Source organism: Lissotriton helveticus, chromosome 7 (genome assembly GCF_964261635.1).
Source record: "Lissotriton helveticus chromosome 7, aLisHel1.1, whole genome shotgun sequence".
Classification (NCBI taxonomy): domain Eukaryota; kingdom Metazoa; phylum Chordata; class Amphibia; order Caudata; family Salamandridae; genus Lissotriton; species Lissotriton helveticus.
The window spans coordinates 828,274,221-828,289,466 of NC_136068.1; the positions used below are offsets into that span (position 1 = coordinate 828,274,221).

Genomic DNA, 15,246 nt, shown 5'->3' on the forward strand with positions numbered 1-15,246 from the left:
TTATGGAATGGAAATCCTTTTCCTCTGTTTCCTATCATACTTGGTGGGCTTGGGTCTCCTTTTTGCGTAGTGCTCACACCTCGGTTGATCAAGCTCACTGTTCTCCTTCTAGCTCTAGTAAGGTCTGGAAAGCTTTGGATGATTATATGGATTTGTCATCACAAGGGCTGATTGCTCAGTTTCCTTTTGATGTATCTGTTTGAGTGGCGCCTTGTGTTATGCGTGTTTGGTTAGTCCGTTGGGAATCCTTTTTCTTCTCCCTTTTTCTCTTTCCTGTCCTCTCTCCCCTTTCAGTTTTTCTCTTGTTCTCTCTTTCTTTCTTCTTTCTTTAACCCGATACCCCTCCCTTCCCCCGATTCTAATAATTGATTGTGATACAATTGTTTATCGATCGCTGATTGGCCTTTACCTAATTAGTTCATATAACAGGCTACTGTTATCTACGAATGCATTTACTTAACTTACGCTTTTCACTTAGCCTCTGATTGTTTCGTTCCTCTTGGATCAACTGTATCACTTTTATTATAGTATGTACTTCCTTTTCTTTGTCATTTCTTTATAAAATAAAATGCTTTGAAATAAAAAAAATATATATATATACACACCTTTATATTCCTTAAAAATCATTGCAATAACAAAAAGTTTTTACTAAACTGTTTCCATCTTCGACCCCAGGACTGAATCTAGGATCCAGTCCTGGAATTACAAAAGTAATTTACAAAGTAATCAACTGCATTTTTTTGTAGAAAAAAACCCATTGAGCTCAATGTTGGATTGTGTTTGGAATTGTGTTGCCTACTGCAAGCCCTGTACCTGTTGTGTTTACAAAGTTATTTCCTTTCTGCAAAGTAATTACTTGAGATCACTCATAATTGAGAAAAGTATATTTTTGATACCTGTTGGTTCTAAAAATAAAACCACTATATCTTTTGATATAAAAACAATTGTCCTGGAGTTCAGTCCTTGAGTGTGTGAAACCTTTTGCTGGCCTGAGTGTATACAACAAATGCTTTACACTGTTCTCTGGTACTGCCTTACTGCTCGACCCAGCTACCACTTTTGAGAGTAAGGTCCGCCCTGACTTTAACCTCGGTTATACCTCTGGGGTTGGTGGTCTCTTTACACACTGTACCTTACTTTGATCCAGTATATATAAAGCCACTTTCTCACAACAATCAGTCAGCAAAAGGTCTCACACACAAGAACTGTGTATGTAAATGTAAATGTATGTATACTTGTAAAGCGCACTATCGCCTTTCAGGCATCCTGGCGCTGTATACCGCTGTGGAACCCTTCCTGGCTTTCCCTGTGAGATGCCCCCTACTGGGCACCTCCAAGGTGAAGCCAGGCTTCCTAGCGCTTTCGAGGCCGCTGTGGAGATTAAGCAAGCTATTGCCCAGAGTTGCAGAGTGGGGCCCATGATTAGAGTATTAGAGTAGGCACCGAGGCGAGAATTATCGAGTCCGTGGCCATTGAGCCCAAGACCCTGCCGCGTCGGGAATTGAACCCTGGTCCCGGGCCAGACCTCTGCCTCAGGGTCTGCCGCTCTAATCGGTGAGCCACACTTCTCCACTGAACTCTAGGCCAATTGTTTTGTATCAAAATATATAATTATTCTATTTTAGCACCAACAAGGTATCAAAATATACTTTCTCAGAATGGATTACTTTAGTTAAATACTTTTCAAATAGGCAATAGTCTCTTTGAATACGATAATTAAGTTTCTTGCAATGGGCAACACAATTTCAAACAATGCAACATTGAGCTCAATGGGAATTTCTAGTTAAATGCAATTAGTTACTTTGTGGATTACTTTTCTAACTACAGGACTGGATCCTAGATTCAGTCCTGGGACACGAGCTGTAAACAGTTTAGTAAAAGCGTTTTGGTAACAGTAGTGACTTTTGAGGAATAATATTGTATTTTACAAGTTGACACTTAGGAACTTTTCCAGGTGAAATTACCAATGTTATCCTATGGAAGGAAATTCAATTTGCAGGTAAAGTATGTTCACGTTACTTTTGTAATCCAATGCTCGGCTCCTAGGTTCAGCACTGGGACATCTATCTAAAACATGCAAATAATCACATTTTTATCGTTGGCACGAATTTTAAAGAATATTTGTAGGTTTACAAAAATCGACACAAACTTTTTCAGCAAAAAGCAGCCAATAACATCATATGGGAGGAAATTCAAGTTACTGGAAAGTACGGTTATAATTCGTTGTTCAGCTGATTTTAGATGAATATTTTAAAGTTCCAAAACTCCACACTTAGAAGAATTTCCAAGTGAAACCAGTCAATGTTAGCCTATGGAAGAAAAGTGAGTTATCGGCTTTTAGGTAAGTACTCGACTGGCAGAGTTAAGGTGCTGGGCATAGACTTAGGGGTCTCCCAGGGTCAGGTAGGTACAGTTGGTACAGCCTCAGCGGCACAGGGGCAGCCGGGTGCAGAGGTAGTTAGGCCCAATGTTATCCAACGAGAGGCAGGGGGCCTTCGATGGGTGGCTGCGGGCAAGCAGGCCAAGCGGGTGTGGGAGCTGGGCTCCTGGTCACTTGCTCAGGGCAAATGGGGGACGTAAATTAGGGCAAAGGTTGCACTGCCAGGGGGACTCAGGCGGCTGGGTGCAGGGTGCTTTTGAGCAGTTGGGCGCTCAATGTTATTCAATAGAGAACTTGGAAAGTGAACAAAGGCTGCAGGCTCGGGGATGGAGGATCTTCAGGAGCGACCAACACTTCGAGGGGTAAGTTGGGATCTTGGAGGATAGGTAGGCACCCAGGAGTTGGGCACAGGGGGTCGTGGGGCACCAGGTGCAGGGGTGTCTTGCGGTCGAGAAATCTTACCCCCCGCTGGTCGCGGTTGGAGGGGCCCTTTGTCCTGAGGCTGCAGGCGTCGTCTGGGTCATCGAGGAGGGTCCTTGGGCACTGGATTCCAGGTCAGAATCGTAGGGGGTGAGGGGGGGGAACGTACTCAGGGTCTTTGTTCACTGAGGCACAGGCCGAGCTCGGCGAGTGCAGAGTGTGCAGGATTTGTGGTTCCTGGCTGGCACCAGGGGTATTGTTTGAGCAGAACCACTGCTCGTGGGAGTCCCAGTCTTGGTAGAGTCACAAGGCAGTCGGGGCCTCCAGGGTTTGAGGGTGCTGACCACAGAAGGAGCCAGGGTTTTGCAGGAGCAGGTTCGAGGGTCGACAGGCCTGTAGGGCTGGGGCCAAGTCAGTTGGTGTCGCCCTCTTCTTAGCAGCTGCACGGCAGGTCTTCTTGTTTCTTGATCTTCTTGCTTGTTTCGGGAACTGAGGAAGGAAGGTTCAGGGTGCCCCTAAATACTAAATTTAGGGGCGTTACAGGTAGGGGACGGGCAGGGACCAATAGGTCCCTGTCCTGGGGTGAGTACACCCCCTATCCTGCTCCTCTCCTGTGGGAGGGGGGCAGGAGCCTATCTCTGATCGGGAAGAGCTCCCCGGACTCAAGATGGCAGGAGCCCGGAGTTGTGCTTCACCTCGCCTCTCCCATCTGAGGGGTGGAGTTGGCACAGGCTGGCACACTCACTTTCCTCACATAGGGTTTCCCACCAGTCTTCCTGCCAGAGTGGGGGTCAGAACCGGTGAGGGCCAGTTGCTGAGTATTGCAAGTGGCCTGGAGAAGCTCACAAAGGCGGCATGCCTTTGAAGCTTCCCCCTGCCCAGCCTGGGGGAGGAGACCTAGCACCTCACCCAGGAGGTGCATTGTTGCAGGCCCAGGAGAGCAGGGGGCTCCCCACCCAGGGGTCCAGCAACATGTTTGCTGTGTGGCAGCCTAGGCAGCCTCTCAGACAAGAAGTGGATTGTAGGTTAGGTTTCAGGGGGCATCTCTAAGATGCCATCTGTAATGCATTTTACATTAAATCCCACACTGGCATCAGTGTGGGTTTAATGTGCTGAGAAGTTTGATATCAAACTTGTCAGTCTTCAGTGTAGCCATTACGGTGCTGTGGAGTTTGTAATGCTAACCTCCCAGCACCATATACTCTTAATGGCATCACTGCAGGAATGCCCCTGGGTACTGTATGGGCACAGGGCTCATGCACCTGTGCACACACCACTGCCATAGGGCACAGAGCTAGAGGGGTGGCTGATGTATGCCAGGGCAATGAGTTTGTGGGCATGGCACACAGGGATGTGTGCAATGTCGACTCTGTTTAGTTCTGCACCAGGACACTCAGCCTGCAAAGGCAGTGTGTGTCCGGGTACAGGGCCCCTAAGGGTGGCACAATACGTGCTGCAGACCTTAGGGGTCTTCTCTGGTCACAATGCCCTGGGTACCTAGGGTACCATTTACCAGGGGATGACATGTGGATAGAGATGCAAATTGGGTTTAAGCTTTAGTACGGTTTTCAGAGAAGGAACACAGGCCCTGGGTACCTGATTGGCAGGGACCCAGGAAAAGTGCATCAGGTATCATGCAGAGTGAGTGAGTGAGTGAGTGAGTGAGTGAGTGAGTGAGTGAGTGTGTGTGTGTGTGTGTGTGTGTGTGTGTGTGTGTGTGTGTGTGTGTGTGTGGTAATTTAGACTCCACCCCATTAGTATACAGCGAACGTATAACGGCTGCGAGAACGCACCCTTGGCAAACTTCTCTAGTTACTGGAAACCACCTAGTGCATTCTCCCTGTGACTCATACCTAATACATGCTTCAGCCCTCGAGTACAATTGTCTAATAAAGGTAATCACTGCCTGGTCTACCCCCATTGCCCTCATAATTCTCCAAACCTGTGGGTGAGAAACACAATCAAAGGCCGCACTGAGGTCCATAAAGGCCAGGTAAAAATTGCCTTGCTTCGCTTGAGTATACTTTGCTATAAGCAGGCTCAAATTCAGGCATTGATCTGGTGTGCCTCTCACTTTTTGAAAACCCTATTGTGCAGAGATCAGGACATTATTTGTTGATGCCCTTCTCTCCAATATATTTAATAGCACTCTGCCCATTAATTTTGCTGTGCTATCTAGAAGGGAAATAGGTCTGTAATTCCTGGGGACTTGCTTATCACCTTTTTGAAAAAAATTGTAACTAAAATGGCTTTAAGCCAGGAGGTCCCTCTATTACTATTGCATTAAAGGTGTTCGTGAGCAGCGGACTCCAAAGGTCAGGGCAGTATGTGAAAAAATCTACTGGAGCACCATCGAAGCCGGGCGCCTTATTGCCAGGACTTTGATCCAGGGCTACAAGAACCTCCCAGTTATCAAAAGCGAGGGTATTAATAGAAGATGGGACAGACTCTGCATCCATAGGCCCTGGGCCCGCAGGAGGTACATTAAAGAGGTTAGTGAAGTGCACCACCCAAGAGTCCTCATACACATGCGTATCCAAACTTGGCTCCGCATTAGATTTTAAAAATGGGGCATTAATCGTGCGCCAAAAATCCCTTACATTATTTGTGACAGATGCAGCCAATAATTTCTCTCAGGCTTCTACTTTCAGATTCTTTAATCCATTCTTCCTTGCCATCAAATAACGTATATGGGCCGGTTTCACAAGTAGGGGATCTTTTGGTACAATCCTGAGTGCACGGTGTAAGTCAGAAAGTGCTTTAGTGCACTCATGGTCGAACCATTTCGGTCCCCTACATTTACGAGGCCCGCCACTCTTAGAGCAGTTCCTTTTTACCTCTTGCAGAATAGTTTTGAAGCCTTCAATGGAGGACCCTGGATCCTGATTTGGGTCAAGACATATTTCTATTTCATTCATTGTGTTTGAGATTACCTGGGGAATGAGTACAATCTTATCATTGTTCTCCCACAAGTGTTATCCCGTTCTTTCTTACTATAGTGGGTTTTGAATGAAAAAAAGGTAGTGACGTGAATACCTGGCCAGTACATATGCCAGCTTATGGCTGCATGGTCACTAAAATCCAGGAATTCAACTTGCCTCTTGTTGAGGTTTTCACCCAGTCTGGCTGATGCCATTATGAAATCTATGGAGGAGCAGAAAGTTTCTAGCGGGAGACCTGTAGATTCAGATAGAGGTTTCATAACCACCAAGTTATTTATAAAAATGAATTTATTTAGAGCATTCCCATAGGGGTTATGTGTAAAATAAATTTGGTCCCCCAACCTCATCTACAAGGCCGTAGATTGGGGTTAATGCAGCAGGGCAAGGATGTACGTTAAAGTCTCCTATCCAAAGCACCAATGGGTCTTTCTTACTTGCGCCTATGATCTAATTCAGGTTTTCCTCCACTATGGAAACCACTTTAAACATTTCACTCCCAAACAAGTTATTGTAAAAATTGATCAATAAAATAGTATTGCCATCAGGGTATTTGAGGTGTAACATATTAAAAAATTGACACTCATTATAGGAAGATAAGACTTCGAATCTTAAAGTATTTTTTAAAAAGGTCACAATGCCGCCCTTTGCCCTCCCAGCGGTGAAGCAATTGCTGGGGTGTGAAATGACCTGTAACCATCTAAACTGATAGGGCCCTCCACCCAAGTCTCTTGGAGACATATTAAATCGAAAGTGTAAATATATTTTAGCCAATCCTGGTTCAACAGTTTCTGCCCCAAATCCGCAATATGCCATGTGATGGCTGCAAATATGTGCATATCTTTGGTGTGGGAGAGTTCAGCAACCAAACTTTCCTGGAGCCCTACCTCCACTATATTCTGATCTTTTTCCCCAGTACACAGTCAGTCGCATGCCTCCATGTCCATCAACACCATGAAGTGATTTGAAGTCGGTAATAAAAAGGCGGTATCTCCTTCCCAATATGAATGTAACTGGGGCCCGCTCTGTCGAGATTGCCATTTTGTGCCCTAGGACCACTAGTGCCCCGGTGGCACAATGGCGGCTTATAAAAGAAACCAAGGGGCAGAACAAATATTTCGGTACGCTCAGAGGGGTTATTAGGTAGCAATTGTAGTAGATTTTTGGCCATGGCTGGCGATTTTAGAGTTAAGACCACACAGTCCCCTGAGATGGATTTAGGCTGCTTTCCAAGCCAGGATACCCTACGAGCCATTAGGATGTTACAATAGTCCTCGGCGCGTCCGTTCCTAGTTTTATTGATCCAATGTAATGCTTTATGTATTAATTAAATAGTGGTTTCTGTTTGATCTGTTTTTAGAGTTGGGGTGTTTGCTAAGACGACTACATAAGGACAGGCATCTGGAGGGAGATCTAGCCTTGGCCCTTCATCAAGCCTTTGAGAGAGATTGGGGGCCTCCACCCTCGAACCTTGAGTCTCCTTGGCCATTGGCGTTGGAGCATAATGTGAATAGGGCACTGTCACTGGACCTTGATTTTGGGTCTCAGAAGAGGCCGAGGGAAGGGGGTGGGGATGGGGGGTGTGATGAGCGACAGTGCCCCACGCCGACATCCAGGCTACTGGTGTAGGCACACCCTGGATTTGAGACTGTTGGATTAATTTATGTGTGTTTCTACTATGCGCTTCTTCTGTATGATTTTGCAACTGCCTTTGGCCATTTTCCATAGTCATACCCTCTCCCTGAGAGATGAATCTCAGAGTCGAAAAATCTGTTATTGCTTTTTCAATTGAGTCTAGGCGGTTAATCATGGGGGCTAAAAGTTCATTACGTTTTTCCATCAGCGCATCCATTTTTGTAGCCATACATGGGGTGACTGGCTCTTCATTAGTTTTTTCTGTGCAAATAACTGCTACCCTATCTGCTGTGTTTTGAAATATTTGGTGGTGGTTTTTCAAAGGGCCCCTTTTTCTCTTTAAGATAGGTGCTGCATCCAAAGTAGTTAGCGCCTCTGGGGTAAGGATGCAAGAATTTGATGCTGGGTGTGGTACCTCTGCCATAAGTGGGGATAAAGAGGGATTCACCACAGCCGCGCCTGCCCCCAACTCATTTGGTAGGGGGTGGGCTTGATTTAGCTTCCCGGGACCTCGATCGTTGCAAGGTCCCAGTTCCACCCTCTTCACTGCCTCCACATCAGTCAACCTCACCAGGCCGGACTACGCCACAGGTGCCTCCGTCATGCCGCGGCTCCTTTCAGTCCGGTCCTGCAGTCACTCAGACCGGGGTCTCCCTGCGCCCACAGGGCCTGGTACTTCGCCCCGGCCAGCCACATATGTCTCCAGATCCTCAGCTCACTCGCAGCAGGCAGCTGTGCCTCGGTGCAGCTCAATGTGGGAGCTCTGCATCGGGTTGGAGGGCAATTACCGGCTGTAAGTTTACCGGTCGCGGGTCAAACAGCAGCCCGGTCAGGTCCGAACTGCTTCTTCTGCAGACTTGGTTTATTCCTGAATCTGCATCTGTATGACTACAGTCTGTGCATGCTATGACATAGTGAGGAATGTTTCTTCGGTGTCGAAGGTTTCAGCTCCGAACCGATCTTGTGCTTGGAGACCGAAGGTTTCGGCTCGGAACTGGGTTTTAGCCGACACCGTGTCAAGCCGGAAGGCTAGTCAGAGTGTTTCTGTCCTGAGCCGGGAGGCGGAGCGTCAGAAACATCTTCTCAGTGATGACCTTGGCCTGGAGGAAGAGGTGGCGCCAAAGCCTTAGATTTTTTTTTTAGGGATGGTGGGAGAGGAGGAGTGAGTCGGGGGGAGGGGTTTTCTGTACTCACGTGCCCTTGTCCCTGCGGCACATAGTCATCATCGAGGCCAATCTGCAACTCTGATTCGGAGTAATACGCCGCTGAAGCCTGTTCTTCAGCAGCTGAGACATCCTCTTGCTCTGAGTCTTCGCCGAAGAGATCCGGTGTGTCGTCTTACTGCTGCCCCTGCATCTCTCAACGTTGAGCCCGCGATCACAAAGTTTTCTTCAATCTGCAGGATCGGCACGCATTGCAGTCTTGTTCTTTGTGCTCTGGAGACAAGCACAAGTTACGCACCTGATCCAAGTCCATACCCGGATACTTCACATGGTACAGGGGGCAGAATTTGAACTGAGTGCGTACAATCGACAAGGAGCCAGACCGACGCGGATAGGCTGGAAGGCTGCCTGTGAAAAGGAACCTCGTTCGAAAACAATACAGTTGAGGGTAGAGTGGATTGCGCACCAAGGGAAACCCGAGGAACAATTCTGAAGCAGAGTGCAGCAATACATGTCCAAACCCGATGGCAGAAAAAAAACAATCTAACAATGGAGTTGATGCCCATGTGCACCATCACCGCAAGGAGGAGTCACATTACCTCGTGACTGGAAAGACTTGTTCGAAGAAAGAAAAATTGCAAACATCGGACCCAACACTAGATGGCAGGAATATGCAAAGCTTGTGCTCTACAACGCACGTGCGTCTAAAATAAAGTTACTTTTTACTGAGAAAAAAATAAATAACACCCCAAGCACAGCCTGCATAACTCTGCTGAAAAAGTTCTCCTTTGAATCTCTACAGCTTTGTCCAGGGTTTTTAAATCATGTAATACAGGCAACTCTACAGAATAGCAAGACAGTTTGTCTACCTGTTGGTCTTGTTCGATCAGGCTCTTGTAACATAATCCAAGATCTTGGAGGTGGCTGTTCTGTCGAAACTAGTTAGACATAAAAAAAACAAATGAAGTCAATCATATTTTTGAAGAGGAAAGCACTAGTCAATCACAGGAACGTGCTACTTACTTCTTTTTGCAGTACCTGACAAATTATCAAGCAAGTAATTCAGTAGCCGTCTTGTTCCATCTGGTTCTTGATAGAGGCCCAAGAGGTCCTGCGTAAGTGGGTTTCCTGAAAAAGGAAAACATAAGTAAGCTAATTAAAAGCCATAAACTATACTAGGCATGTGTTTTACATTATGCTGACACATCAAATCATCTTCCTGCAAGTGAACAAAGAAGCCCTATTTCACAACCAGAAGCTAAGTAGCGCTGACCTTAACCACAGAGTTAAAAAATAAGCCATGCATGAAATGGAATACTGCTATTGTGATTGACAATAGTAATCTAAACATTTAAATATTCAGTAATTTTCCACACATATGTATTTTGCATTCACCGAAGTAGGTAGAATGCCATTTCAGAGTGTAATTCTCAGTCTTTACTTTAAGAGGCCAATTTAATCTCCGCCATTAGTATGTGATACTTCGCAGGCTTGCACTAATTTCTAACAACTCTAAATTCCCCCTCCTCAATGATTCAGGTTGAGCCACTTTTAACATAGATCAGTGTTCATGCCACATTCAGCATTAGTAAGTTGTATAGCTACTGCCAACAGGTTAGCCATTGAGATATGCTTTAAGTAGCTGATGGCCTGGTAAAATTCATGAAAGAAAAACACTGTTGTCTGAAAAATGCCTGGTTGAAAAGTGCCTTTTTTGTACAATGACCAGCCTCCTTCAGTCACTGGCTTACAATTAGGCAATTGCATCTTGGTCCAGCTCATTGGATTATTCATTCCTCACCCATTGCTAATGGTTGTCTGGATGCATTCATCCGCCTCCACGCCAGCATTTGCATTGAACTGCACAAAGGAATATTCTACAATTATCCTCCATCATCTCTATAGGCTTCCTCTTCAGTGTTTTACTCTAATGTGCTAATATGCATGTTGACACAAACCTGCATCTTCCGCCATTGCCAATGACTGTAATTCAATAGTGTCTGTAGCTTTAATTTTAGATTCATCCAAGCCTTGACCCTCTGCATGCGAGGGCTATCTCATCTATGACATCAACGTTTAATCTTGAGTTGCCAAGGATTTTTAACAAGTGACAGGTATCGTAAATAATCATAAACCCTAGGAGATGGCTGAGCAGTTGTGATGGATGGAGTGTAATGACTAGGACAGGGCACGAATGTAAGTTTTATTAATCGAAAACCGAGGATTTCCCTCCTTGTCAAATTGCACCCCCGCCCCAAAGTGGCTGTCTGAACAGAAGGCACATCCCAAACCCGTCACTCCAAAGCCAGACAGTCCAAACGCAAACCTAGCAGAGGCACACTGGATGGCTAAGCAAGAAAATACCCACTTTCTAAGAGTGGTATTTTCAAACCCGGAATATAAAAATCATCCTTCCTAGAAGAAGCATCTTTATATTCTGAGTTCAGGCATACCAAATTCCACAATCCGATCTTGTTCCCATGGGAAGTTATACTTATGAGATGTTATAAGTACACTCCCCATTCGATCATATGGGACATGTAGACTTTCAATAGTGAAAAGTGAAATTGGCAGTATTTTACTATCAAGACACGCCACACACCTCAGGGCATGTCCTACTTTTCACCTACACTGCACTCTGTCCAAAGGGGTACTTAGGGCCTACCTTAGGGTTGACTCACTTGTAAGAAAAGGGAAGGTTAGGGCCTGGCAGGTGGGTGCACCTAGCAGGTCGACATGGCAGTACTAAACTGCACACAGACACTGCAATGGCAGGTCGGAGATACCTTTTCAGGGCTACTAATGTGGGTGGCACAATCAGTGCTGCAGGCTCACTAGTAGCATTGATTTACAGGCCCTGGCACACTCATTGCACTTTACTAGGGGCTTAACAGTAAACCAAATATGCCAATCATGGGTAACCAATCAGGATAACAATTTACCAAGGGAGCACTTGCACTTTGGCACTGAACAGCAGTGGGAAAATGCCAAAAGCACCTAGACCAGCAAAACGAAGTCCAACACACTGTAAAAATACAGGCAAAATCCACGCTAAGGATGCCAGGTCTAACAAAATGGCTTTAAATCATGTTTTTATCTTTTTACATTTGCTTGCGTTCAAAGTTCGAAGTCAAATGTCAGCTTATGTCTTCTTACAAATTGCTGCTTCTTTTTTTCTGGAGAATGGCACTTGCTGTTTGAATTTAGAGGATTTTGTAAAGTGAACTGAATTGTGCTGGGGTACAGGGAGTGTGAAATGAAAGACTGAAGAATGTCGGTTTTAATAAATTGTAAATAAACTGTACATTGAATTAAAAAAATATTTGCAGTTGGGAAAGATCTTTTTTAGCAATTCTGAAGTGCGTTGGGAAGAAGGTTTGTCATAGGATCAAACCAAATCCGAACACTTTACCTAATGACCTGCGAATAAATATTTGCTGAAACCAGATTATCACTATTATTGTACGCTACATAGTGTAAAACAGTGGGAAGGTTTAAGACCATTTCAATAGAAATGTGCGGTCTAAAAATGACGGTGCTCTACCAGATCATGGTTTAATAACATTTATTGAAAGTGGGAGCACTAAACATGAACTAAAAAACATTCCTGCCCGTGCCCTAATAACAATGCTATTATTCAACTAAGAGGCTAGTCAGGGTTCATGTGTAGACTATGTGTGGGCTAGATTCTTGTTAGTCATGGAGCAAAAGTTTAGTCTATTAAATCAAACAGGAGATTTTTGTACAGCAGACCGACTGGGCATGCAGGTTTTTTTGTACAACAGACTGTAGGAAAGTGCTCCTTTTTGACATGGTCACCCCCACTTTTTGCATGGTATTCAATGCAATTTTAACAGAAAGCGCAGTGCCAGATACCTTTCCCTAAAACTACAATTGTTCCCCCAGTTGGCAATACCTTTGCCACCCCTGTAAGTCCCTAGTAAATTTTACCACAGGTACGTAAGGCATGGGTACTAGAGAGGGTCCCTAAGGGCTACAGCCTGTATTGTGCCACCCTAAGTGACCACTCGCCTGATTTATGCAGACTGGCATTGCAGGCTGCGTGTCTTGGTGCAGACAAAAGTGAAAACATGACATGGCACACATCCCTGTGTGCCATACCTGCAGACAAGATATTGCATGCAGTATAGGTAAGTCATCCCTACAGCAGGCCTTTCAGCCCTAAGGCAGGGGCACTATACTACATGTGTGGACATATCTACAGGAGCGGATATGCCCTTATGCTGGCAAGCTCAATTACTGCCAGTGCAAGTGACCAGGAAAGCCATTTTAAGTATATGTGCCGGACACTGATCAAAAACAATTCCTCATCTACATGACGGCCACACTGAAACCGAAGAGGTTTGTTATCAAACATCTTATGTTAATAATCCTTAGACTAATTCCAGTTATGAATGTATTAATACATCCACCCAGAGATCTCTCTAGAGGTGCCGCTTGAAGACCTACCACCTACTAGTGTGCGGACTTTGGTGGCAGGCAGGTCAGAACAGAACCAGTCAGACTAGTTTCTGACCCCCATGTGTGTAGGCCCACGCTCTCAGGAGGTTAGGAACAAAGCCTGCTCCTGCAGAGGGCGTTTTACAACCCCTCCAACAGGATGATCCGTAAATTAGCATTCTAAGGCAGGGAACTTCAAGGAGCAAACAGCCTTTAGTATGCAAATCTGACTTCCGTCAGAGGTGAAGGGATGCCACTTCCCCTGACAAGGGCCCATTTGGCACTTGGACAGGTGGTAAAATTAGTAGTCAGAGAGGCGCGTTTCCCCTCAAGCTAGTTCCAACCCCTAAGGTGGTCTCCCAGATGTGGACACAAACATATAAAGTCTATCTTGGTGATGGCAGAATTATAAACTCAGACAGTGTTATGCCCATTTTCCATAGGAAGTGGTCATTTAGGGACGTAGTAAGACATTGGCTACAACTCTACACTCGCAAAAAGAACAATTGATTTACAGAATGCAGAACACTAATACATTCGCCCCAGTACAGAGATCTGGGCCTGAATCCATTTTTGTTGCTCGCCATTCCAGTTTGGACCCAGCCATATGCAAATCAGTCTTTTTTTTTAATCCTCATTTGCCTGACCCACTCTTATTCAGCCTCCAACTGCCATCCACGTATTCAAGGTGCAGGATTTCCTCTGCACCTAATACTACGAATGATGGGAACTGGCAAGAGATGGCCCGAAGAGTATCGTGGGAAAAGACTCCAAACTTGATGTTTTATTCAATTGAACTAGCCATTTGGAGCCAATTGGGGGGGCCTAGTTCTTGGAGTTCCAAGGCATAATCATAGGACCGGGGGAAAAAAAAAAAAAAAAAAGAAAAAAAAAAAACCCCGGTTATTGTCTCCAACGAACCAAAAAGTTCCAAAAGGTACGACTGCGTTCGCCACCTGATCTCCTCAAATCTGTTTTAGAGGTTGCGTAGAGAGACGACAGCCAGTTTGCGTGTGTTGGTGCTAGATTTTCAATCCAGACCTTGCATATCTCTCTTCTTGCAAGCAGTATGGCATAGAACAGAAATATCCTTGCATGACCCTTTATATTGTTGTCCCATCCAGATATAATCAAGGAAAGTGAAATAGAGATCGAAGTGTTAAGAATGGAGTCCAGGGTTACTTTAACTTCATTCCAAAACTGTGATATGCTGGGGCATTCCTTGAACATATGGATATCTGAGGCTGCGATATGGCCACATTTGTTACATTTCTTCCCTGGGATAAATTTAGATAGTTTTAACGGTGTAAAATATGCTCGGTGTATTGTGAAGAAGTGATTACGCCTGAGCCATGCAGGTTTGACACATTTATATAACAAGGTGCAGGAATTCTGCCAGGTTTCAAAGCTCTGGGCACCAAGATCTGAGCCCCATAGTTGTTCCGGGAGGATGAATTCTCCATCTATCTCTTCCAGCAGGCACCAGTACCACTGCGAGACCTCTTTACCCCCTGCTGGTTGCACTACCAGTTTCTCTTCAGTGATACTATGCTTCCCTAGTGTTACCCCAGACCTGTTTGATGCCTTAACCCAGTTATCTAATTGTAAAAACTTAAACCTTGAGAGCTCTATCCCCCCGCTGCTCCCGCAACTCCTCCCAGGGCCTCAATGATTCACCTGTCAACACTTCTCCCCATGTTAGTATCCCTCCTGCTCTCAGCGGAGTAGTAAGCCTGTCATCCAAGCAAGAAGGCAGCCCTGGGGATTCCCAGATGGGTGCGAGGTTAGAGTAGTATGACAAACCCAGGTTCCTCCTTATATGTGACCATAACTTCGCTTGGGACATAAGAATTTTTAGTTTAACTTTCTTAAAATATTTCTGTTCTCCAAACTTAAACATATAGCCATTAGTTGGTAATCCAGCACCAATCAGCATTGCCTTAAACATGAGACCTATTGATGTATTGGATGGCACTTTTAAGAGCATTCTCGAATGAGATAGTTGGAATGCCCACGCATAGTATTGCAAATCAGGCAGGGATAGACCCCCCTTTTCCCTCCTCCTCCTCAGCTTTTTCCACGATACTCTTGCTGACTTATAGCCCCACACAAAGGAGTTAAGCTCTCTCTGGCATTTCTCTAATGCTGTTTTATCAAATGCGAGAGGGATCGTGTTAAATAAGAAGGTAAACTTGGGAAGGATTGACATCTTTATCAGGCTTACTCTACCTAGGATGGTCAGTGGAAG

At 45.3% G+C, this 15,246-nt stretch overlaps 1 protein-coding gene across 4 annotated transcripts in view; it reads right to left on the reverse strand.

The window, feature by feature from the left end:
- Nucleotides 1-15,246, reverse strand: part of CNOT6 (CCR4-NOT transcription complex subunit 6) — a 350,905-nt gene that overhangs the window by 219,254 nt on the left and 116,405 nt on the right. For 2 of the 4 annotated variants that reach the window (XM_078653316.1, XM_078653315.1), the window contains exons 5-6: nucleotides 9,561-9,665; nucleotides 9,407-9,475 (exon numbers count right to left, since the gene is read on the reverse strand). In XM_078653316.1, coding sequence (XP_078509442.1) covers nucleotides 9,407-9,475; nucleotides 9,561-9,665 — 174 coding nt within the window. The remainder of the gene's footprint in view (nucleotides 1-9,406; nucleotides 9,476-9,560; nucleotides 9,666-15,246) is intronic. The other 2 variants (XM_078653317.1, XM_078653318.1) reach the window with 1 other exon arrangement.